The 27110-nt window shown below is 38.4% G+C and overlaps 1 protein-coding gene across 1 annotated transcript; it reads right to left on the bottom strand.

Moving 5' to 3' along the window:
- Positions 1-3372: 3372 nt before the first annotated feature.
- Positions 3373-13121, bottom strand: OPN5 (opsin 5). The gene is made up of 5 exons (XM_015812351.1): positions 12983-13121; positions 9835-9954; positions 7710-7880; positions 6772-7106; positions 3373-3686 (listed from the first exon to the last, which is right to left on the bottom strand). Exons 1-5 carry the CDS (start codon positions 13119-13121, stop codon positions 3441-3443), a joined length of 1011 nt encoding a protein of 336 aa, XP_015667837.1. The 3' UTR covers positions 3373-3440.
- Positions 13122-27110: the final 13989 nt, after the last annotated feature.

The raw sequence follows: 27110 nt of genomic DNA, 5'->3' as shown, positions 1-27110 counted from the left end.
GTTGTTCTGTTCTTTATTGACCTGTAAATGAGCAAAACTGTTCACTACAGCCATATTACTATAAAGGTGACTCTTCACTAATATAATTGAATATTGAGCATAACTTGGCAACATATTCATGATATATGCACTTACCACAGATTAAATTTTTGCCCGAGATATGCTTCCAAAGCCTCATTATTTTTTAAAGTAATATTCTATACTTATCTTGTTTTCAAAAAATGTTTACATTAGAGATCCTCTGTTGCTTTGTTTAAAAAATTATTTTGAAATTATTCTGGCTGCAACTGATTAGTTTACAGTTCTCTTCTCTCTCCCTCAAAACTTTTTAACAAACAAAACAACAAAAGGAACAAACCAAAACCCACTGCAAACCAAAACCACACCTTGATGTAAATTGTCCATAGTTTGTATCAAGGTTTTCTCCCCTCCATATTTTATTAATTTAGCATTTATTATTTATTATATTGATTTATACAGCTACCTATCTCACTGTGGCAAGTCTGAGTGATGAATATTGGAGTAAAGCCAACAAAGAACAAAATCAATCAATAACAGTAAGTTATTACACTTAGTAAGTGTACAATAAGTAAATAACAACAGCAGCAGCACAAGTCACCCAAGGACACTCCAACCTAATCCCCACAACCACAATGTTAAGAAAAATCACATTCAGAGACTCCCCGATACCCAGATACCACAGCTGAAGCAATCTAGCTTTTCAAGGATGGCGAGTAGTCCAGCAAATGCTAAAACTAATAGGCAGGAGTTGTGTAAATACTAATATTAGGTCACTGCAGATATGCAGTATTGTGTAAATACTAATATTAGGTCACTGCAGTGGTGCCTCGGAACCTACAGTATATGATGCTTCTCTTTGTAAATCAATGAAGCAGCTGCATCTTTCCCAAAACCTATGCAGATTTTGTTAGCTTCTTCCATCAGTCACTTCCTGCGTATGCCTGCACAGCCACTTCCCTTCACCAGGTGAATTAATCTAAAGGTAAGTGTAACTAAACTTTTATTAAATACATGGCGATTCTTGTGTATTTCATTCCCCCAGGCACAGGCAAGACAAGTGCAGTCTAAAAACATTAGAGTAGGATGCCCATTTTGGCCAATGCCCAGCTACTCCTTTTCCTCACAAATTACAAACCAAATTAGAGGAAGGGGGACATACACAGTATAACTATGTTAGGAGAAATATATTGACAATTGACATGACAATACCAATTCCACAGGTGAAAATATTTTACAAGATTGCTCTGGCCAGCTCTTTTGTTTGAATTATAACATAATTTAAACAAATGAAAAAAGTACAGGAAGATTTGAAGCCAAGATTTTCACTTTTCTAATGAGCAATTTTCCGTAAAATAATGAACCACTTCCTGAACCAGCCTTTCCCAACATGGCATGATAATGCTTAGAAAGCCCATCATACATCAGATCTAATATTTGTATAGATTCTTGCATGAAGGCAGCTAAAAGCCCTTAGCTCTGGGCAATGTTGCACTGTAGCCCTGAGCTGCTTGTTCCCCATGCTGCTGCTGGCTGTTTGTTCAGGAACTACAAAAATGGGATTTGCAAAAGCTGGGATGATGCTTAGTCCAGATCAAGCCCTGCACAACCAGGCATTTCCCTGCTTCTTCCCCTTTCATCCACACAAGGAAGGGAAGGCTTGCCCTCTGGTTCCTATATGGAGCAGTCTGACACTAATGCAGTACTTTTCTGTACTATTTTCCCACTTAAAGTACTATCATAGCACAATAAAATACAATAAAAACAATAGGGAATAGATTGGGGTGGGTGGATTGATCCTATGTAGGCCTATGTTAACTTGATAAGCAAGGAAGAACTGATAGTTCAGTTTCATAGAAACAAAATGCAACAATATTTTCTTTGTTGTAAATTAAAGAAGTTAAAAACATAAGGGGAAGGAAAACTGTGGGCAGAGGATGGGAAAGTGAGGGAAGCATGATTCACCCAGCCTGGCAGAAACCAAAAAGTGCTCACCAGGAAATATAAAAGTTGTAAGCTTCTAGGCTTGAGGATAGTTCATTGACTTAAGGGGCCCTCAATGAATTAATGGAAATGTATTTAAAATGCTGAGAAAGTAGCAGCCGAGGACAAAATGTCTGTGTGAGGCAGTGATCGGCTGCTGGAGGAGAGGGCACATGCCAGGCATGGCAGCCAAGAAGAACTGGGACCACAAGTAGAATGGAAGAAAGCACTGGAGATCATCTGCTCTGAAGAGCTGAAAACTACCCTGGTTGAAAACAACAGTTTTGAACTGAAGGTGGACAATATGGGAGCAGGCCACATGGAGGATGTCCTCCATTCCTGCCCTAGGGAAGCAGTAAGTGGTCCATTCCAGTGGAGGGCCAAGCAGAAAGTATGGGACTGCCTCTTTCTTTGCTCTGCAGCTCTTGGTCAAAGGCGTCCTTTGCTTCTCTGTGTCATGTGACTGTTGCTGACAAGCAGCATTTCATTGAGAGGAAAGACAAGGGATCAACAGGGTAAAGTATACAGTATCTAAGCACCAATTTACTATGTTGTTTACTATACTATTACTATGTACTATACACCTATTTATTTGTATTCATTGTAATCACTTTAAGATATGTAAAATAAGAATGATGCAGGGAGCCTCTTTAGCTAATTAAAATACAAACAAAATGGTTACTTTTTTAAAAAATATCTTTGATTAGAATAGAGAAAACTAACATTAGGACCCTGTGAGAAAATACAAGCCAGGAAAATAACTAAGCTGGCATACTTTTAAAGTGGTTAGGAGCGGAAGCAGCTGAGAAAGAGGCCTGCTTGTCAGCTGGAGAGGTATGGATTCCCAGCTCTTAGGCAACATTCAGTTGAGTTTCAGTCATCACGTCAGACTTTTCTGTAGAGACTACGTAGAGTCTGCAAGAAAAAGCAAAAAAGAAAGAAAAGATGGAATTCTTCTGGAGATGCTTGACAACAAATGCGTCATTTCTGATACATATACCTAATATTAAAGGACAACAGTTGAGTGTCCCGTCCATTCTTGTTACTTGAGGACTCCTCATTCTTTAAAGACCCACCTTAGGATCAGACTCTGGGGCCATTCAGCAGAGGTCACTCTGGCTGAGCTACATCTTACCCCAAAAGTTCTCACTGAAATCTCTCCACTGCAGGGAAAGACTTTTAAAGGAAACAAGCTCAGAGGGACTTCTCCATAGCTACTTCCCTTCTTACATCTTGTCTCCTTGGGCACTTTTCACAATCAACATCCAGAACAGAAACCCCCTTAAAGTGAAGAAAAGAGGAAAGAATATAAGAGTTTCCTTGTTTGTCTCTTGGGGATGGACTGCCTTTTTTTTTTTTTTTGCCTCACACTCCTGCACGTGTCCATTGCATGAAATCTCTAGTGCCTTTCAAATATTTCAGGCCACTTCTGAAAACCCCTACCTGGATTTCTTCAAGTTTTTCTTTTGCAGCGGCCTAACAGCCTCCGGCTTACACCAGGCTGATTTGCAGTTGATGACCTGGTAAATAATAGGGTTGTACATGGCAGCTGATTTTGCAAGCAAAGTAGGCACCACCGAAACTCTTATGGGAACGGAATCTGGTTTTCCAAAAGCTGACCACACTGATACAACTGCATATGGGATCCAAGCAATTAGAAATCCTGCACAGATCAACATTGCCACCTAGTGAGAAGAAGTGCATAACAGAGGATAAGACAATCAGAATAAGAGAATAACAGAGTTGGAAGAGACCTTGGAGATCTTCTGGTCCAACCCCTTGCTCAAGCAAACCATGTCAATATAACAAAAAAATAATTCAATTATCATATAGAAGGCACTGTATTATTGGAGATTGTTCTCAATCAGGGGAGGAAATTACCACAGAATTAGTGACTAAATTTGTGAAAATCTATTTCCATGCAACATAACAAAGAGGTGCATATGGCCTTTTAAAACCAGGGCAATCATTGGAAAACAAGAGGATATATTCCTCTAGGACATATTCCCTCAGAGATAAATCCTATTTGATTCAGCAGGAGTTATTCCTAAGCACACATAGGGCTTCAGCCTAAAAGATTATGAATGAAACAAGGCAGAGAAATAAATTCAATCAATGCAACGAGAATGAAACCACCTCAAATGGGATTGAGATTTAAGCTGCAAGAGATCTTTGTGGTTTCTTCTGTTGTTCTTGAAAGAGATGAAATAAAGGACTCACTGTTTTTCCTACCACATTTGTCCTGAATGAGAAAGAACAACATCAATCACTTTACCCGTGCGTAGTTTATGTGGCCTATCTGAAGTTTGGGTAGAGATGTGTTAAGAAATTATGATTGCCATTTCTGGGAGCCTGGCCATCATATAAAAACATACCAATAGATACAATATAATGAAGAGTATCATTGACAGACTAGATCAGGTTGTAATTCGTGGTAGCAATTCATTTTAAAGATTTTTTTTCTAAAATAAAATGAGGAAGAATAAGAGAAATAATAGACTTTAACTGGGTAACCCTACAATCACTTGAAGATAATTAGGATTCTCTATCTCATTGGATATTTTTGTGTGTGCGTGGGGGGTGTAATTTGTCCTGAAACATTTGCTTCTGTATACATTAAAGGGCTATAAGATTCCTATTGAATTAGTGTTTGAAGAAGCTGGTAAGTTCAAAGAGAGCTATATCTAAAGCACAGGATCTGGTTAGTTGGCTTCTTAGTAAATCATCTCACTAAAGCTTAAAGTGGAATGAAAAATTGCCAGTTGGAAATGCTCCAGTTCAGTGGTAAGATTCAAATATGTGAACAACTGGTTCTCTGTGTGAATGCCGCTTCCGGAAGTCCACTCTGGGCCTGGGCAACAAAAAATTAGCTACCGTTTCTGCCAAAGTGGTGCGAACTGGCTGAATCCCACCACTGCTCCAATTGAATAATAAATGTCATAAATGTTATTTTTACTCAAAATGTGTACATAAATTAATATGTGAGAAACAGAACTAATGGGAGTAGACTTTCCTGTCACTTTCATGCTGGAGGCCTCCCTTCTCACTACAGAAAGTGCCTTTGACTCATTTTCAGGCATGCCTCCTCTGCCCTTGGCCTACCATCACCCCTGGCCACGGACTGCCACAGCACCAGCTTTCAGTGTAGCCTTTGAGCGATACTCTCGTGGGAAGAAGAGATGGGCAGTTCCACTGTCATTGTCCTGTCACACATGCAGTATTACCAGTGCAGCTGAGCTGCACTTTTAATTCAATTGTATTCAGTCCAAGTTCAGGAGACTATCTACGCTAATGCTTTATCCCAGTTCTGTTTCTCTGCCTTCTGGTTTATTTGTGCTGAATGTGACTCCCTCTGTACGTCTTCCCCCTTAGATTACTTGGATAACTTGTATTTTGCACTTTCTTCCTTCGATGAAGTTGTGTATTACCTTTTACAGTATTACAACTTTATTTTTTCAGGGAGAGAGATTTGGAAATAATGTTTTGCCTTATTTCTCCATTTTCTCTGTGGAGGTTGGATAAGAATCTCCCTGCCACCTCTGTCCTCCACGTCTTCTGTCTCTTCCTTCCCTGCTCCTGCTCTTTTGCCATCTTCTCCCTTCCTTGGATTCCGGGCTCTTTTGTGATCCTTGGGAAGATGGAGTGACAGGGGCTGCCTCGGAGCAGGAAGCAGGATGGCTACATCTCCTGCTAGGGGAGGATGGCTGAGGCTGAACAGGAAGGGAAGGAAGAAAGAGAGGACTTTTGCCAGGAGCATTGAGGCCTGCTAGAGTTTCGTTTCTGAATTCAGGGGAGGAGGAAGCCCGACTTTGTCTGAGCTGACTGGAGGGAAATAGCATTGCAGACAGGGAATTTGTGGTTTTTGTTTGTTTGGCAGTTGTGCTCCAATGTGTATTTATAGAGCTGTGTGCAAATCTCCTTCAATAGCATTCCTGAGAAAATGAAATATAAATATATTTATAACTGTTCTTAGGAGAGTTGGAAGCGAGTCCTGTATATTTCATGTTATATCATTTTCTTTTCTCTTTTCTTTTTATTTACTTATCATTTTTCTTTAATTTTCTTTTACTTTCTTTTTTTAAAAAAATAATTGATTTTATTCTGTAAAAAAATTCTCTTCAATTAGAATTATTATTTTTTTAAAAAAAAACCTGCATTCAGGTGTGATGCCAAAACTATGCATATAACTATCAAACTTTTTTAAATGTAATTTCAAATAAAAGCACACACCCCATTTCCCACTTCATCTCCTCTCTCACAATTATATACTATATGCTGCTGTGTGATATTACATGGTGCTGTAAATGTGATGTATTTACACCACTTCAAATTGGCTTGGAGGAGATTTAGTTTTATATCACCAGTAACTGGTGATGGCGCATTGGGACTGAGGAGACTCTCAGGCTAATTTAATAATATGCAATCAACTTTAGGATTTAAAACACTAAGAAGGAATCGACTTGGTTTTCCCCAGAGAAAAACTCTGGCAGAAAAAATATATCTCCAAATAATCTTCCTTTCAAAATTTAGTTTTAAGCCAGATTCTAGGTGAAAAGGCACAGAAACCTGATGTGAAAGGCTAGTAGCAGGCAGGGGAATGGGGTGGGGGAATTTGCCAAGTTCAGTTTATTTTCCCACTTGTTGTCCAAATTTCCCTTTATTTCTCACACATGGTTTTTTGTTCATGCTGCTGAATTTTGTTCATGCCTCTCTATTCAGCCCATTCTTAAACAAGTAAAATAAAATTAGGGATTGTATGGACCTACCTACCTTAGTCAGCTTTATTTCTAGTTCATGGCTATTCTGAATCCTGCTGTCATAATGAGCTACATCCTTGCTGGATGACTTGACCTTTGCTATTATTTTAATATAGGAAAACACGATCACAGCAGTTGGGAATACAAGGCAGAAGAAAAAAATATTGAGAATGAATGCCTGCCCTGCCAATGAGCCTTGAGCCAGCCACCAGTCCAAGGTGCAGGAGGTGCCGAAGGGTTCAGGAGCATAGTTCCCCAAGCCAGCAAAGGGAATGGTGGCCCAGAAGGCAGCATAAGACCAGATAATGCCTAGGCAGATAAAAGCATGGTGTCTCTTCAACCAGATTCCTAGGAGAGAAAATTGAAGCTGTAATTGATTAAGTATGGGCATACAGGTGGTCCTCAACTTATGACCGGTTGCTTAATGGCAGTTTGAAGTTATGGCAGACCCTCTAAAGCTACTGACGACACAGTCCCAAATTACAGTTGCTGCACTACCCCTGCAGTTGTTCGCCCTGAGGCACCCCATGCTTCATCTGTGCATTTATTTGATGATTCATTGGGGAAATCAGGGATAGGGGGGGAATCATAAGGTGAGATGCTTCACTTAATGGCCATTGTGACATGCGACCATAATGGGTAGGCTCCATTATAGTCACATCTCAAGGACTACCGTACTACAGACACCCACATCTGTAATTGTGTCTGCACACACATATATATGCAGACACACAGAACAGAAGAGAAGCAGTGAGTCAAAGAATCAACTCGCCCAGGAATTCAAGGATGGGCAATTTGTAATTGGAATCTAAATGAAAAGTAGCAATTAAAACCTGATAAATCACTCAAGTATGGATGTATTTCAGAATTTATCTCACAGAGCTGCCTGGGAACCCTGGAGTGCAAACTTCAACACATCTAGGGAAAAGTTGTATATAATGTTCTACTTACCATAAGCTAAATAGCAGATTTTGAAATACCGGTCCAGGCTGACTGCAGTCATGGTAATAAGGCTTCCGACTCCAAAGAAGAAGCCAGTCCATCCATACCAGCGGCAGCCACTCCAACCAAAGATCCAACGGTGGGAGAAGAAGGCAATGATGCTAAATGGCTTTCCTGTCACTGTAAAAGAAAGAACAAATGAGAGGCAGGTAAAGGTCCAAAAGAAAAATGAATGTAATCCCCTTCAAGCAACATAAAAATTAAGAAAGAAAGGAGTCAAGTCAAGGAAAGGAAAGGAAAGGAAAGGAAAGGAAAGGAAAGGAAAGGAGGAAAGGAAAGAAGGAAAGGAGAGGAGAGGAGAGGAGAGGAGAGGAGAGGAGAGGAGAGGAGAGGAAGCGGCAGGGGGAGGGAGAAGGGGAAAGACAGGGAGGGGGGAAGAAAGAAGGAAGGAAGGAAGGAAGGAAGGAAGGAAGGAAGGAAGGGAAGGAAGGAAGGAAGGAAGGAAGGAAGGAAGGAAGGAAGGAAGGAAGGAAGGAAGGAAAAGAGAGGGAGGGGAGGGGAAAGGATACAGGAAGGAAGGAAGAACCTATTTCAGGTTCTTCCAATTAGTTTATCTCAATTCATAACTGAAAGGGGGGGAAATATTACTTTTGACCTTCACATATGCAAATGAAAGTAAAGGCTGTCTTACAAAGTAATGAATATTATGATAGATGACAGTGGAATGACAGATTTGCCTCAGCCAATATCTATGGTTATTACTGATCTATTGAGTTCAACAATGCTACCTAAGTGTTGTTTCTTCTGAGATATATCTGACATTTATATATCCAACAGAGTCATGCTAGAATGTATGACACAACATAAGTAAAACAATAACAATATGCTATATAGATTTGAATTCAACATTTGAAAATTCATTGGATTGGATTGGATCAGATCAGATTGAGATAAGCAACAATAAGCAAAACTGGTATTATTTCCACTCAAGGGTACTATTATCATCTTCTACCATATACCCTCAAACCTGCTCCTGAAAGCAGGGATTTCCAGAGCAAACAACTGGAATGTTATGAGGGAGAACAGCAATGGAAAATCTAATTCCATCAACAGAAGTGCTTTTGCTAAACACTGAACATACCTTTGCATAGATCTGTTTTTCCTTGAATTTTTCTTTTCCAATAATATTTCAGTAAAATTTCAACACCTCTATGCAAAGACTTTGCATGCTTCATAACTTTCAAGCTAATTCCTCATAGATCATTTAATATACAAAATGGAGGGACTACATATTTAATCATTTTTATTGAAATTAAAGAAAGCTATATAAAAGCCATACATGACTACATGAATAAATTTGGTACTGGCTCCAAATAATTGAGTTTAGAAAATAATTGCTATAATTAACTATTTCTCTCACTTCCTTTTTTTTTCTTTTTTTAAAAAGAAATTATAAATAATTGCATGATCTGTTGTAGGGTTCTTTGAATTGCACAACACAGAAGCCACAAATTTAAACGTACTTTTATTCCATTTTTTATTAAAAGCCATCAGTATAGTATGTTATGAATGAATTATAGAATGCAGTGTTTATTTTATTGAATTTTTACTATTAAATGAGCAAAACATTCCAATTTTTTAATTGATCACATTTTATTTATCATTAATTTATTAAATGTAAAATTCAGTTGACTAAATGATCAATACATCTGAAGAAAGAATAAAGATAAATTTTATTGTACACCATTATTTAGATTTTAAAAAATTATCATTCACATATTGTTATATTCCGTAACAGCATTTCCCATTCTGGTGCCAGCTGTGTTAGACCATAGTTTCTAAAATTCCTAGCTAAGCCTTGAGTACATCCATGACATCTGGAGGACACCAGTTTGATTAAAACTGTTTGATATAAATGCATTTAGCTGCAATACTGCCTTTACTAAATTCCAGATAATTATTTAAATTATGCACTGTTTCAACAATTATTTTCCATGCTGGTTGGCATTAATCATTTGTAAACACAGAAATTAAAAAAACATTGGTGGTGATGCCAAGAAGACATCACTGTAGGCCTAGCTGCTTCTTACAGGGCCCCAAATTTTCATTTTCAGTTGAGCTAAAGTGGACTTACCTGAAATCCCCAAGTCACAGACTGCTAGATTTATCGTCATGATCTCTGCTGGCTTGAGCTTCCTTTTCCGTTGTATAGCCATATAAATAACATATCCGTTGCCTAAAGTGGACAGGATCCCTACAGAAAAGTAAAATATGACCGCAAGAGTGCCATCAGAGTGGACAGAGAAGACATCTTCCCAGAAATGAGTGTTCAGTTTCAAACATGGAGATCTTAAAAGAGATAAATAGGATTAAAAGATCTGAAGAATGAGAATTCTCTATAGCAAATCCAGGATCCCTTTTCTCCCTCTGAAAAGCTATATTTGTCTGTAACCAAAGTTTTGGAAGTAAAATATTGTATCACTCTCTTTCATGTATACCTCCTCTGTACAATCATTTTCTTTCTCTCACACACACAAAATAAAGGATGCATATCTCTCTCTCTCTCTCTCTCTCTCTCTCTCTCTCTCTCTCTCTCTCTCTCTCTCTCTCTCTCTCCTCAGTATTCCAATGTAGGGAGGGGAAATCACATTTTTAGTGGTAAAGATACAGTGATAAGAATCTGTCAGGGGAAGGTCACATTTTTTGAGGAGAACGTAACCCTTTTAAAGTCTTCTAAAAAGCTTCCAATAGAACCTTTATTTAAAAGCATAACAGGTACCATTTTTTTGGAATTGCATCCAAAACACTACAAAGCCCTAACAACTACATTATTAAAGATACACTTGCTTTTAAAAAAAGCGCAATTTCTCCTCTTTTTCAAATTCTTGCTCATTTGTAAAGTAGGCTACCCCAGCATGCAACTGCTGGCATAAATAATGTTCACATGTTCTTTGTTATATTTTATTTATAATTTTTGTACTTCTCCTTTCCTCCAGAAGCAGAATACAGTTAGGGTCACATTATTCTTCCTCTTGACTAGTCTCTATTCCCATGAAATAGGTACACAAATAGTTTTTAAAAGGCAGGCAATAAATAGAAGGAGAACAGCTTTATGGAGGGGAACAGATTTCTGAACTAAGGAAAGATGCATGATAATTATAGGGAAAGAGTAACAACTTTATCAAAGAAGCAAATGCTTTGATCCCACAAGAATTTGTTTTTACTATGCTAGAATGAGCTCAGAGGAGAGAACTGTAGATCTGTACAACATTTAAAACCTTATTTAGTTCAATTTCAAGGATGCCTGACTTCTTAATGATTCCAATTGAAAGAGGGAGAAAAAAAAGATCAATTGGAAAACTACACACAACCGAGGAAAAAAAACCTAAGAAACTGTGGGGACTTCACAACCATCCTATTCCAAGGTTTGGGAGAACAACCATGTTTTTAATAATGTTCTGAATGATGGGAATTATTTGAAGCTCTAGGGATGCCATTCTAGAGGGCTGATGAGACATACTTCCTGGGTCTTGCAAGGTGAGCCTCTTTCATTGATGAGACTTGGAAAGCCTACCCACTCTGCCTGACCAGGCCCCATGCCGTGAAGGTCTTTATAGAATTAGAATAGTTCCTAGAAGCTGAGCAGCTTCTAAGCAGAACAGCTCATGAAACAATGCAACAGATCCATCGCTCCTCATGCCACTACATTGTGAACAGCTCTATACCATTCCAAGGACAGTGCCATGTAGAGTGCATTACAGTGATCTACTCTTAGCAAGTTATGACATACACTATCACAGTTCCTGATGCTTCTTGAGTAAAAAAAAAAAAAGCAATGTTTTACAATAGTTCTCCCAAAGATGTAGTATTTTCTGCCTCTTTGTATAGGCTTCTTTATAATATGGGTGTACACGTGTGTCTATATATGCATGATACACATTAATTAGAAATCACATTGCATGTGGAGCAGATTTTCTTTTTTCCATGAGAAATGTCTATGGAACCCCCGTTTAGACGGCAATGGAGAGGTTCCCTTCATGTTGAAGTTCTGGTAGTACTCGACTTACAACAATTCATTTAGTGACTTTTTGAAGTTTCAACAGTATTTTAAAAAGTGACTTATGACCATTTTTCACATTTATGACTGTTGCAGTATCCCCATGGCCAAGTGATCAAAATTCACATACTGGGCAACTGGCATGTATTTATGACAGCTGCATTGTCCCAGGGTCATATGATCACCATCTGTAACCTTCCCAGCTGGCCTCTAACAAGCAAAGTCAGTGAAGGAATCCAGATTCATTTAATGACTACACAACTCACTTAACAACTGCCTTGCTTAGCAAAAGTAAGTTTTGAGTTCAACTGTAGTCATAACCTGAGGACTACCTGTACAACAGAATAGCTAGACATTGCTCCTTTTTGGAGCCTCTACTTTGGCTGTTGGAATGTATTGGGACTAGTTGGTGGGAAAAGCACACTGGAATCCAGCAAACATAATTTCTCCAAAAGCACAATCTTTCTTTCAGTCTGTCTCAGTGTTCTGCTTTTTTGAGAAATTCCTACCCTATGGATTCCACAGAAGGGAAAATCCTTATCACAGCAGCAGGATGAAAGAAAAAACTATGGCTAGCCAAATTTTCTTTTTTTGAATGAAAGAGAGATGAGTAAAGATGTAGAAAAATTCTGCCGTGAGTTCCTCTGATAGCTTTGCTCCTAGAAGAATCTATCGCAGGATAAATGCTTGCTAATAAGCCAAATTTGATTAAATTCACCCTCTCCTAAAAAACATCCCTAGACTTGGAGTTATGTGAGGAAGATGGATCTCTCTCTCTCTCTCTCTCTCTCTCTCTCTCTCTCTCTCTCTCTCTCTCTCTCTCTCTCTCTCTCTCTCTCTCTCTCTCTCTCTCTGTGTGTGTGTGTGTGTGTGTGTGTGTCTTTAGCCTTAAAAAACCTTGACATACCTGCCTCAGCCCCAAGCAATTTTGGTAGCAAGATTTCTAACTTTGGCCAATAGTTTCTAAGAGGATGAAATAATCCAACATGACACATCACAGAACTCTTTTAAAAGACAATTCTATCCTCCCTGAAGACTGAGTACAATTCAAACAGTACTGCTTTATGGTGTACTGCTTTATGGTTATGGTGTACAAGGAATCTACCAAACAGTACTGTATAAAATTCAAAATTAAATCAACAGTAGCAGAGTCTTATCACAAAACAGATCAACATACATTTCAACATCTCCTACCAGAACAATAGATAAAACAGAACAATTTTACCTATTATTAATAAATAAATTCCAGCTATTATGTCAGCTTCCTTTGAGAGTTTTGATACAAAAGGGTCTCCATCTGGCTGGTAGTGAGGAAAATTAATATCTTGGGATGAAGCATTTTGCCTTGAGTACATTCCAGTCATATTGAAACTGATATCAGAGAAATAAAAGGCTACTGAATCACATTTATCTAAATAGGAAAAGAGAAAACAACAAATGAGTCAAATAATGTACAATATTGGAATAAAGTAAAAAAAAAATCTGGTTCAGCCATGCTTCCATTATGATTTTGCAATGCATGGAAAGTAATATAATTTTAGTTTATGGCCATGAATCTATGATCCACCTCTGCATTACAGCAAAGAGACTATTTGCATTAAAAAATTGGATGTAGATTACTAATTAAACATTACATGTTATACTGAAAGTCCCTGGTTCCACATTACCTTTACACCATATTATATTCCTAAGTTTGCTGATAATATGATACCAAGAAAAAAATTAACATATTAACTTTAAAATAAAAAAAAATGATTTAAATTAGCACTTCTGAGGTATACCTATGATTTTGGGGGACTAAAAATCGTGCATTACTATTACTGTAGTGTAACATTAAGTAAAAATCAATAACAAAATCACAAGTCCCTCTCCATACAGTCTACACTGACATAACTCTGGACAATTCTGCAAAGGGAGGAGATATGGAACAGGCATTCCTGCTGAACAGTGGATATGAGGAAGACAAGGTGGTCTTTTTAATGTGCCCAGTTGGTACTTATTTTAAATATTTAGAAATTGCTATCATATTTCAAGAACTATAGTTAATATAGCTAATATTGCTTATTTTCCTGGTCTGAACTGGATCCAGCAATTAATATGTATTTAGTAATTTTCAATATTTCCACAGTTATGATTTACTTTTAGTCCTATCTGTCAAATTCTGTACCATACTGAATTCTGGAGTAATACATGTTAGCACGTTTGTAAAAAAAATCTTCATTCAATGAAGAATTCATATAACAAGCTGAATATTCCCCAAATAATAAGGCTTAAAAAGAATTCAGTCACACAGTAGCCAAAATCCATATATACTTTTCCAGAAACTCCACGTATTTATAATCTTTCAACATTTTCTTAATGATAAAAGCAAGAATCTAAATGTACCTTAGATCGTTTGCTCTGCACGGCACTTTCCAACTACACTCTGCCCCTGATCCTCAGGTTAGAATTAATTCTTCCAGTCTTGATTATATCCAGGAAAGAATTCTTTGCCATTGGATGTGCTGACAGGTCCAGCAGTTGAAATACCTGATCTTAAGGCTTCTTTAGATACATCCTGCCATTTCACTTATTGCTTCATCCCTCTCCCTCACTCTCTACTTCTTCTAGAGTTGCTTGAGATCCTGGTAGTTGACTTATGGAGTTGATTATCTCTGAGAGCAGCTTAAAACTATATCTGCCAGATCTCCGAAGAGCCAATTACATCTTCCAGAAGGGACAGTAGGAGTGCACCTGCTGGGCATCAAGCACATTCAGGCAAGACTAACTTCAGTTTGCCAGCTACAAGTCCTTTTATAAGGGTTGAATGTATAGCTTTCAAAAAAAATCAATGGTACATTAGTTTTATAGAATAGAAAACTCCATATACAAAGACCAGTGGCCACTTGTGCAGCTAGCTTCTAATCATCTGAACAACTGATGCAACTTCAGCAAAACTACATGGCTGTTAAATCAAATCCAATTGCCAGTTTAATCCATCATCTGCTTGGAATATTAACTTTTATTTCCCGGGGATGAAATTACTATTCCCACAGGAACGTACTGGCAACTGGCGCGCAAAGGTTCTGGTCAGAGATGAAAAAGGCTAAATGCTTGTAGCGGATGAATGAATCCTCTCACCTTTTAAAGCCAGAGGCAATGCTTAGAAGCAGCACTGATACAGTATTAGATGCTGATTTGCAGGAGGAAGATCTTGCCTTCTTTGGCATTTTCTGGGCCTCACTGGTAACATACTGCGAAATGCTAGTGGTTTCCCTGGCCTCTGAATGGTGGATGGATTCTTTAGGGTTGCTTAATGCTTGGGAGGGAGATTTTCTTTTCCAGGCCCTAAAAATAGCTTAATAGACAAATTTTATTCCAAAAACAAAGAGCAAACTTTAAAAGCAGAGGAGATAAGTGTGCTTTTCTTTTATTTTGTTCCTCTTTCTGGCACAAAGTCTCTTGAATGCACTTACTGAATTGTACTAGTCTTGTAAAATAATCCTGCTTCAAAGCTTTGTGCTAATTGTGGAATGAATGCTTGGTTCTGATTTGCATACTCTGAAGCAAAGATGTCCAGGGAGGTGAGGTAAGGTAAGGTGGGAAAAGGTAGAAAGAGTATCTGCAGGATTTTTTAAATTGAGGTGAGTGGTAGAACAGGAGGAGGAAAAATTGCCTTCTGGAAGGCTAGCAGGGTCAGGGAGAAAAGCTATTCCACAAGGCAGGCACCATGACAGAGAAGGGATGCTTCCTAAGGCCCACCAAATGGTATGGCTTCACCAATGGGATCTGGACCTGATTTGTTATCTATAGGGAGAGGAAACTCCTCCAAGAGTAGAGGATTTTACAGAGCTATCACAGAGTATCTTATAAGAACATCTTTGAGCCAGGAAATCAAATGTTGCTCCTCAGACCAATGCAGATTGTCAAGGTCAAGCAGTATGGAAGTGTTGTTAAAGAAAAGGTAGAACAACTGAATTATGACATAGAGTTCCAAGGATCCAGACTGAAATCTGGCTTGAATACCCTGAAGTCCTAGTATTCTGTAGTGCTTAATACCAGGAGTAGACCACCCGTTGGGGATTTTGCCATGGGTTGGAATAGAAAACATGTCATTGGTTCTTGCCTTGATGCTCAAACAGAAGGAGGGTACCTAGCAGTTGTGCAAGCATATTAAGCTATTCATAGAACATATTAATCTTGTCTTAGGACCTGGCTATCATTGAGACTGTTGGCTCCCAGCAATATCTCTGCCTGACCAGAGATTGAAGTGGAGATGATCACCTAGCAAGCAGTTTGTATGTGAGATTACCTTCATGTCACATTCAAATGAGATTATTAAAACTGTTCTTAGGTATTTTTTAACCACTATTATAAAAGTGGAGTTCTCAGCATCAGCTACAACTGAAGTGGCCTGTATGCCCAAGAAATAAATAAACCTACCATGGTGATCCATGATAGACATGGAGGATTACTCAGCAGCCTCAGAGCTACACAAGTGTTTTAAAAAAAAACCCTGAGGAGATGCACTGACCCTCTAGGAATGCATGGGTCTACCCAGGCATCCTGGTTGCTATGCTGGACAAATGGGACAGAATAGTTTTCTGCATGGTCTACTGAGAATCTAGGAAAAAGAGCCAGGCTAGCTGTTTATTCCTCCCACTGCTGATATGATGGATGTCAACTCTACAACGAGCCAGGCTAGCTTGCCGGTCTAGCTTGCCATAGGAAAGGGAGGGGGGGATGAGGTATTTCTGCTAAACACGAATGGTTCCCGTGGGAACCAAGGTCATTCCCACACCGTGGTGGAGAAGGGGGACATTCTGTTAGAAAGCCCGCCAAGCAGTTCTATTGGAGAATGTGATTTATAGTTAAGTAGAAGGGTGGGAACTATTACATTGAATTACTCTGAATCTTGGGGGGGGGATTTTAGATTTGGTTTCACATTTGACCATGCCGAATTATGTATCCAATAAACATGTTCTTTGAGGAAATCTCATGCCTTGGAATTCTGATTTATTTGGTTCCATCAGTCCGAACCTTGACAATGGAGCAGCTAAAACAGCCAGATATTGTATTTCCACCTGGACTCCACAAAAATGTAATGGAAAGGGCTCTTGATAGAAAAAAAAAAGAAATCAGCTGCTGTCATGCAACACAAGTTGCCTTCATCTTCAGAATGTTCTCACAACTTTAAAAGACTGGCAAATGGATTTTAATGACTTTTCTATGGCATATTAATAAGATATGGTTATCTTTTAAACCACCAGAGAACAGTATCTGGAACACTTAATGCTGGTGTTCCAATGCATTAGGGAAACCAAACTCATGATTAAGGCCAGGAAATGACAAACTGGCCTAAATCAAATAGTTTAGCTGGGACACAAGCTGGGCCGGGGTGTGTGTGTTGTATTTTATCTCTGGAAGCCAAAGTGTAGGCTACCCAGGAGTCCCCATTTCTATTTTTTAAAAAAACCAACAATCAACATGTGCTATTTGGGGGGGATTATCCAGCTACTCCCAGAGGTTTGTGCTCAAGTAGAGTCAAATTGTAACATCCCTGTCACACCTAACCCACATGAACAAACCCAAGTGGGTGATGTGGTAGCTTTTCTCTGTGTTTTGCCATAGACATTATTGTTTCGTGGTATGGAGAACAGTCCTCATGTTTGAAAAAGGTGGGGGGAAGGGTACAAATCCATATAGTGGTGCAAAGGAGATGGACTAACACCATGACAAAACCAGAATTATTCCTACTATGTTTTATGGACAGGGAATTAGAAAAGAAATATGGGAAATTTCTTATTGTATATGGTAATGATGACAAGATTATTGTATGCAAAAAAGTTGAAAAAGGAATGAAATGCTTACAGTAGAAGATTGGGTTATAAAATTAACTAGATTTGCAGAAATGCTGGAGCTGACAAGTTTCAGCAGAGAAAAAAAAAGACAGATTTTTTTTTTTTTTGAAAGGCTGGAAAACCTATAAGTACTTTTTGTTGAAAGAAGAAAAAACAAATGGATGGTTTTGGGATTTGTGAATTAGATATGAAGAGATTTGGGAAAAGTTTTACTCAACAGAAAGAAGGGCAGAAGGAATAATTGAATGCTTTAAAAAAGATTTCTCTGTTGTTCATTTCTTTATAGTTCTTCATATACAAGTTCAAGTGTTTAAAAAATTGTTCAAAATTACATGTAAACTTCAAATATTATAATTCTTCTCTCTGTAATATGAAAGCTATTTATGCATATTAAACAAGGCAAGCCATATTATGTTCTCTCTATTGTGGAAAGAAAATTCTTCAGGTCCAGTCCAAGCCAGGAATAAACAAAATGGGGACTGCTTAGGAAAGAAAGTTTTGTTTATTGAAGAACATAACCAACAGCATGTGGTTCTGAGAAAACTGACAAAATGGAGCTGGGAGTGGTGGGTTTTTATACCTTCTTTGGGCTTTGTATTTGAGGTTCTTCCTGTTCCTGTGGCATTTTGACCTGAACTTGAGTGTGCCCTTTTGGTATTCCAATGGTGGTGGGTTAATCCTATTGTGTCCTAAAGGTCATGTCTTTAGATTTTGGGTGGGGGATGTAGATTTTAGGGGTCTTTGTCTTTCTAATCCCATCAGCTCCAAGCTTCCTGGCCCCAATGAATCACCAAATCTGCATTTCTAAAAGCTGGTTTCTGTTTGGGGCAGATAGACTTGGGGGGGTGGGGTGCTGACTTCCAACACTATCATTTTATATTTTCATCATAATCAACACAACTAACATTTTTAAAACATTCTCTAGGCATCTGGTAAACATGAAACAATTTTTGGCTGAGTTAGTCTCATTTTAAGATTATCAGAAGCACACTTAGAATCTTTAAGCTCTTCATCATTATTTCATTAATGACTCGATTTTTATGATTAAAGCACAATACCACAATTTCAGTAATGTTCAGAGCAAGATATTAATTTTTACATGCTTATTAAGGCAATGAATTAATCATGAAATAAGATTATCAAAGTGATTATATCTTAAAAGCACACTTAGTAAATTAAGACCAAATTTATACACATTTTTAATCTATCCAGTAGATACTGAATTCTCCTTTTCTCTTTCTCTTAGAGCTCTATTTCTTTTTTAAAAGTTAAGGCATGTGACAAATCAAATTTAGGAAAGTTATAGTAAAAAAAATAGGAACTATTTTTTTTCTTATCTGCAAACTGAGAATTACAGTTTTTTAAAATGTACAATATGCAAGGATAGGATTTTCTGTTCAACTAGTATTATATTTTCTAACTAGAAAGCATCTGTTATATAGCATTTTCTGACCCAAAGATATCAATTAGAAAGGATGCATATTTTCCTATTGCCTCTTGCAAAACAAAAAGTACTTCACACAAAATCCTCCAGTCAGGTTTTCAAATTCTCTGGGGCCAATTCATACTGTCATGAGAGGGAAAAGTGCACTGAAGTGAAACGACAGTTTGCATTACATTTGCACCTTCCAAAGCAATCTGGAATAAATAAAGAATGTGAGAATGCAAAGAGACTGTTGACTTTCCAACTGCTTTATCAAGGTCAGAGTGCAACTCAAACTTTTAACTGAGCGCCATTAATTTTGCATGTATTTTCGCTGTACAGTATTTAAAGAGAAACACTTGTTCATATTTTTAGCTTTAAGAGAATTGTCTTTGTATACTGAGACACTTCACATTTTAACACCTATTACTTGCATTGGTAAAGTGCAAACTAAATTTACACAAGAAGAAATCTGTGAAGAACTGTATTAATAATTTAACCCTCTCTCTAAATATCCCATCCCTCCTTCGCTTCTGTAATTCTGATTCTTGTTGTTTAATTCTCAAAAACTGCTAACATGCAACAGCTTAGATAATGTATTTGATTATTAAAACTGCTGACTGGGAATATAGACCCATAAAATTGAATCCCTAATGGATAAATGTGCTCCTTAATATACAGAGAAACCTGGAAGTACATCATAAGCCATATGCTGTATTTACAGGAGACACTTGTTCCTGAGTCATCACTAAAGCAGATGGATGGGATTGCTTTAGATTTGCAGAATGGAACACTGTTTAAAAAGAGCAGCTATTGAAAAATTGCTTTATTGTGGAAAGGAGAAAAACCTTTGGAACCTATGTATTAAATTTTGCTTCTTCAAACATGTTTAAATTCTTTACTGTTAGAAAGGCTAATTTTATTTACTTATTTCTAAGAATTTCTGCACTGTTCAATTGTAGACTAGTTCTGAGAAGCATAGTAGCAGCTGCTCTCTGCTTCTTCTACCCAATTAGAGACCTGGAGAGAGAAAAATACAACAAGATTTCCTGCAAAAGGTGGCTGCTGGGTTAGGGTTAATTAACCCCCACAGGCCAGGCAATGGGATAGATGGTGGAAGGAGAACCGATTTGGAAGAAGGCAGAGAGAGCACGCCCTATCTTGGAAACATGTAAAAGAACCTGATTCTGGGTGGGGCAGAGTCCGGAGAGAGAGTTGAGATAGAAGAGAAAGAAGAGTGCTTGCAACTAAGCCGCCCTTCCTGCACTGCGCGGTATAAAAGGTGCTCTGGGGCAACAACGAAGGAGGCCCGGTGGGAAGTGTTGGCTGAGGAAAAGCAGGGCGAGGATAGGCAGTTGCTTCCTCTTGGTGGGAAGGGCTAGGAGGACACACTGGGCAGCAGTTTGGAGAGGAAGCTTTTGGGACCAGAGACAGAAGCTGACGGAAGCCCTGCAGCCAAGGAGCAGCTACAGGAAGCTATAGCAGAAGTCAGGAGAGCCCATTTGGAGTGGGCCGAAAAGTCGAGTGTTCCCCAGGCTGCCCCTCGAATACCTTACCGTATAGTTCCTGCTGTACCTCTTGTGTACCTGCACGCCCTGTCTAAGGAGAAGAATAAACACTGTAATAAATCCACAATTAGGGATGAGATATTCCTTTTCTTACTAGATGGCCCACGGGAAAGAGAAATCACCTGGAAGAGAGGCAGGATTCATGAGAATAAGGCCATTAGTCCCAAAGGTCTGTTAAATCTAAATATGTTAATATGCATGCATAAAATGTCAACGTGGATATGTATTTTATACATTTTATATAACAATCTCCGAGATGCAGATGATACAACATTGCTCGCAGAAAGCAAGGATGGCTAATCCCAAGAGTCAAAGATGAAAGTGAAAAAATTGGACTTGCACCTTAACATCAAGAAAACAAAGATAATGACTGCTGCAGAGAACACACAGGTCAGAGTGCAGCTGGACAATGAGAAATAGTAAAGGACTTCATCTTCCTGGGCTCTAAAATTGATGGACATGGTAACTGCATCCCTGAGATGAGAAGGTGTATGGCACTTGGAAGAATTATAATGTCTGCATGAATAACATCAGGAAGATAAAGATAAAAAACAAGTGTATTATTTTGCTGCCTCCTTAAAACTCTATCAAGATAAGAGGAAGGCTTCCACGAACCTCAATTTCCTATCCCCCCCCCAACTTGATCCCTTTGGGGCAGGGATGACATCCACTTCAAACTTCTGAGGAAGATAGGAAATTATGGGGGACTCCAAATGGGAAAAGGTAATTTTTCAACAATCCAAGCCGCAGATGGTTTGGAATTTTATAATTAAAATGTGTGGTCTTTAAGAGACATCACAAACCACAGCCTGTAGCTTTTCGGGAGTAATTTGATCATTTTACTCAACCCAGCTGATTCCCCGTGTGCAGAGAAGTACCGTATGTAGTTGGCCAATTTGGGAAGTGGTAAAGACCCTTTACGTTAGGGCAGAGGTGTCAAACTGGCAGCCCACGGGCCGGATGCGTCATGAGCAGGCCATGCCCACCCCCAGCTCTGCAATGGCAAAAAACATTGCGATGTCATGATACGTCACGTGACGCGATCGAATTTGACACCCGTGTGCTAGGGGAACCTCCGTAGTCACTAGGATCCTCTTCAAAAGAGTGGTCATTGGGCCTGACTACATTGCCAGTAGTCAGACTTTTTAACTTTTAACAGAAGTACTTGAACTGGGATAGGATCTTTAGGGCCTGCCCTGGATGGTAATGTAGCAATTTGCAATTGCTTGCTTGTAAGCTGAGAATTCAGTTAAGACTCCTGCTGCTGAGACAACTGTGTAAAACAGCGTTCCCTCTCTCTTTGTATGGATAATGTTAATGACATTATTGAAGACTGAGGAAAGTGGTAATTGGGTCAAGCACTTTCAGAATCCCTGCTTTAACCTATCTTCTCACCCAGAAACAGTTGTCCAACTAACCAGTGTCACCATTTTTCCTAGTTTGGTATTTACTCTCTAAGAATAAGATATGGAAGTAATCCATCTCTAGCTACACTTTTTGTGGTAATCAGCAGGAAGTGCATTAAAAAGGTTAATTCCTTCCCACTCAATAGAGGATTTGAAAGTATTTTTTCTCCTTCAAAGTGAGTAAGAAAAATTGTAAAAATGGTCATTGAGCACAAATGGGTTGGATCAAACCCTGAACGTCCCATTTCACTACAAAGACACTGTAGGGAAATGCCATTCAATACTGTACAGAGTTTGCATCTAAAAGGGGCTCCAGACAAGTTCTTAGTCTATAGATGAGGTGAATCACTAGAATTCTATTTGATATAAAAATAGGATTGCTGGTGTCTGGTAGGAATTTTTTGATACCTGAATAGTTTTATATTTGAAATAGCTTTTGAATGTGGCTTAGTTGATTTTGGAGTTTTGCCCTTATCAAAATGCTTCCACTCCTACATAGCAGTTAAACCACTCTTGCAAAACTACAAAGGTTCTCTGGGAATCTATGCTCTATTTTTCTGAGAAGTTGACTTTCCATAACTGGACTGCTAACGCAGAATTCCAATCCATATATTTACATTCTGATATCTCAATAGGAAAAGGAAAGATTAAAATTTGGCAGGGGTTCAAGTTTAAGTTGGGACTATGAGAGGACAAGGTAAGGGCAAAAGTGTAAAAAATAGATTATAGAGCCACTAAGGGCAAAAAATATAAAAAAATCTTCCATATAGGAAGAGGAGGTAGGGGGCCAAACTGAGAGGAGAGTTTTAACAGCTCTGAAAATACAGTAGGTTGGAGAAGGTAGGGGTTGGGGCTAAAATGTGAAGTAACATGTCTTCAAATTTGATCCAATATTGGAGTTTAACTTCCTGATTCCAGTTGAATTGTCGGCTTACTAAAAATGGTAACAGGCACAGCTGTGACATTTTAAGGCTCTGTTCCTAGTATCTGTCAGAGAAAAGACCTATATAAAAGGTTAAATGGAGACATACTATAATGTAGGAAGTACACAATTTTAGAATCCCTAATATAAGAAGAGGAAAGGTATTTGAAACTGGAAACTGTTACAATGTTTCAAAATATTGGTATGATTTAATAGCAATTTTTGGTTTGAGCAAATGTATGAAAACAATAATGTACTGTGGCGTTTATTGCATTAGTAACCTCCAGATTAAATGGAAAGGGACGCAAAGACAACGTTTCTGGGTGCTGTTAGGGAATATGACAGACTAAAAAGCATTCATAATGTATTAATAATGTTTTGAGCATTTTACAATTTACAACCCATTCTTTTTGTTAAAATTATCTCCAGCTTCCTGACTGATGGGATCTTGAGATTTGTGTGATGCTGCATAACGTGTTCCTAATGTTGCCTGGAAAGTGGTATACGGTATATATAGACATTTAGAATAGAATAGAATAGAATAGAATAGAATAGAAGCTGGAAGGGACCTTGGAGGCCTTCTAGTCCAGCACCCTGCTCAAACATCTATACCATCTCAGACAAGTTACTGTCTAGCCTCTTTTAAAAAATCTCCAGTGATGGAGTGCCCACAATTTCTAGGGGCAAGCTATTCCACTGGTTAATTGTCCTCACTGTCAGGAAGTTTCTTCTTAATTCCAGGTTTCTTCTCTCTTTGATCAGTTTCCAACCACTGTTTCTTGTCCTGCCCTCTGGTCTTTGGTGTATAATGTGACCCCCTCTTCTTTGTGGCAGCCCTTCAAATACTGGAATACTGCTATCATGTCTCCCCTATCTCTTCTTTCCTTTAGAATAGCCAAACCCAAGTCCTGCAGCCATTCTTTGTATGTTTTAGTCTCCAGGCCTTTGATCATCTTAGTTACTCTTCTCTGAATTTTTTCCAAACTCTCAATATCTTTTTTGTGATATGGTGACCAAAATTGGCTGCAGTATTCCAGGTGTGGTCTTACTAGGGTTTTATAAAGCGGTACTAATACTTCGCGTGATCTTGATTCTATGCCTCTGTTTATACAACCCAGGATTGTATTAGCTTTTTTGGCTGCTGCTGCATGCTGCTGGCTCATGGTTAAATGATCGTCCACTAGGACTCCAAGGTCCCTCTCACAGCTACTGTTTTTGAGCCAGGTCTTGCCCAATCTGTACTTGTACCTTTAATTTTTCCTGCCTAAATGACATATATGATCATTTTACTAGACTTTCTTCCCCATGTATAACTGTTAGGTTTTGCTGCAGGGAAGAAAAATAATAATTCTTTTTTAGCTGAATCCGAGAAGACCATTGTAACGGTCACATTTTAAATGATATCTTGAGAGACCAGTTTGTCCCTCTAAGTATCTCACTATAGATAATCCTCAACTTAACAACCATACATTTAGTGACCATTCAAAGTTAAATTGGCCTTGAAAAAAGTGACTTATGACCAGTCCTCGCACTTATAACCATCACAGCAGCTCCATGCTCATGTGATCAGAAGTTGGGAGCTCGGCAGCCAGTATTTACAATGGTTGCAGCATCCCTGGGTCACATGAAACCATTTGCAACCTTCCCAGTCAGTTTCTCCCAAGCAAAGTCAATGGGGAAGCTGAATTTGCTTAGCAATTGTGTGATTCATTTAACATTTGCAGTAATTCACTTAACAACTGTGGCAAAGTCGAAGAGTACCTGTAGTGAAAAATCACAAAAAATATCTGGAATTAAGTAGCAGTGGTTTTGCCAAAGTTGGCCAAGGATAAAGTCTAGATCATGAACATAGGTGGTATGTTCAGGCCTCCATGAGGTCAGATCTGTTCCTGGATTCTGCCCTATAGTTGCTAAGGCTGATGTATATCACAGATGGCTCTATTTCAGGAATTTCCAACTATTTTGCTGGGGAGACATAGCTCAAAGCAAAATATCAAATGGGGTATAGCAGTTGGAGGGTGCCAAGGGATATATTGGTCCCAGTAAGATCACACTGAGGACTCCAGCATTAAGCACTATTGGAATTTGTTTGATTTAGCTTTTACTACTATGTGGGCTCAGCAACTATAGACTGTAAACCTGGTTTATGATTCAAAATTATTGTAAAACACAACCATTTTAGTTTATTCAACAGAACCTAGATAAAACAAACCTTGGCTTCACGCACTGTATGAATTACTGTCAGATGGAGTGACATAATATCAGAATAACGGAGTTGGAAAGGACCTTGGAGATCTTCTAGTCCTCCATTATAATGACCTGCTATTCTGCTAATTAATTTGCAATAATCCTAGAAAACTTTACACTTGCAATTAGATGCAACAAAAGGTAGAAGATGTAGGCATAACACCAGAATGCCTTCTGCCATTCCTTTAGCTCCTCTGCTGCCCCTGTAGGATGCTTCCTACTACCCCTACTTACCTTTGTTCATTTTCTGGGCAAATAAACCCCATGTCCAGGACTAGGCTACAGCACCTCATCATTATTTTCTGTGGGGACCATTTGGGACTCAGAGGCATTCTTGAAAATGCCTACCATCAAAATTTAACAGACAAGGAATGGAAATGATGGTGGTGGCCAGTATATTCTCTGTCCCCAGTATTTGATATATTGGGAACTATATATATCCAGTGAGATGTGATTCTTAATTGAGCAATGTAATATGAATTTGCACTTGAAAAGCATTCCAGTGATTTAGGGAAAATCATCGTTAACACCCTGGCATTCTGGCTTTCAACCAGATTTGACATGATTAGACACCCATAACGTGTACTTTTTGTGCAAAGCTAGAAGTTAAATAGACAAAATTAGTTATGTTTATGCCTTAAGCGCAGCATTTTGGAAGTGCTAAGAAAATTGCAGAATGTTAATTAGAGATATTTTTTCTTATCAGCACTCTTCATAGTTAAGTTAGGCTCTTGCTTTATGGTGTGCTTATTCAATTGGATGTATTGATGCCTGAGGATCTTCACAGCCAGCTGAAACTATGGTAACTTTTTATGGAAGAGATAACATCCTTTCTGCTTTTGTCCCCAGAGAGCCAATCTTAATCAACTTCAAATGATAAAGGAGGATTGCAAAGAGGAATTATGTGAAAGTTGCTATTTCCAAAAATAGATAACTGACAGATTTATTTAAGATTATGATTTGGGGTAAGTTTCCAGTGCTTGACTAAAGAACATCAGAATGAGGCTGAAGATTGATTTCAATTTCCTAAAAACAGATAAAGGAAAGATGTAATTGGTCTGTTCCAAGTAAGTAATACTGAGACTCCATTCATCCACAGTTTGTACCACAGGACCCAATTTCCCATTGATTATCATTGATTTGTAGAAAACATTGTCACCAACAATTTTATTTGCATTGCACTACTTAATATCCATATAGAAATAGGATTATTGTATTCACACGTAAGATTACATTATGAAGTTAACTGAACTGGGTAAAAAATAAATCTAGAAATCTTTTTTTTAAGGTTCTATACATTAAAGTTCCATACAGCTACACAGATTGGTTTTTGATGCTCTGAAGAAGAAATGTGGGACAGTGATAGAATCTAGATTAAAGTCTAGATCAAATGAACCAAAGAAGCTCCAGTGTGCTATGAAAGGAGGATCAGATATAATAGAAGATGAAAACCGGAATCAAATGAAGCCTGAATTCTCTAAATTTAAATCTAGGCAAGACTGCTTAGAGCCATAGTTTGTATAAAATATTATTTAAATAAGCCTGAAAGTCTTGCTTGGAGGAAATATGATCTGGAGAGATCATAGGATGTAATCAACAGTCAATGAAAATCCAAAGAAATCGTGTCTTGTGAAATTTGGGTGTGACATCAGAAACATAGTGGCTAGATGACTTCTGAAGAATGGAGGACTGAAGACAGATCCATGTAGGTGGAATTGACAATTGCAGCTAAAAACAGGCGGGTGAATGAACAGATCGCGTTCTTCGACCCACTCGGGGCGAAGAGAGGATGCAGGTTCACACAAGCTGTGTTCCCCATAGTGGCTTTTCATGAAACCTCAAGGCAGCAAACCAGGAACCAAGGGAATATAAATTGACACTTCCTCTGCCTATTAAAAATTGGTTATTAGCTACTTTAAAAAGGTTAAAGAGATGGACAAATTAACA

The sequence above is a fragment of the Protobothrops mucrosquamatus genome, unplaced genomic scaffold (genome assembly GCF_001527695.2).
Source record: "Protobothrops mucrosquamatus isolate PMUCROS unplaced genomic scaffold, P.Mucros_1.0 scaffold78, whole genome shotgun sequence".
Lineage (NCBI taxonomy): Eukaryota > Metazoa > Chordata > Lepidosauria > Squamata > Viperidae > Protobothrops > Protobothrops mucrosquamatus.
The sequence above is the reverse complement of the archived record's forward strand: the minus strand, read 5'-3'. Positions and strand labels throughout refer to the sequence as shown.

Coding starts and splice junctions, on each gene's coding strand:
- OPN5 (XM_015812351.1), bottom strand. CDS start 13,121: ATGACTGGAATGTACTCAAGGCAAAATGCTTCATCCCAAGATATTAAT. Junction 9,955..12,982: donor AATTTATTTATTAATAATAG/GTAAAATTGTTC, acceptor ACTTTTCTGTAG/GGATCCTGTCCACTTTAGGC. Junction 7,881..9,834: donor CTGTGACTTGGGGATTTCAG/GTAAGTCCACTT, acceptor TTTCTTTTACAG/TGACAGGAAAGCCATTTAGC.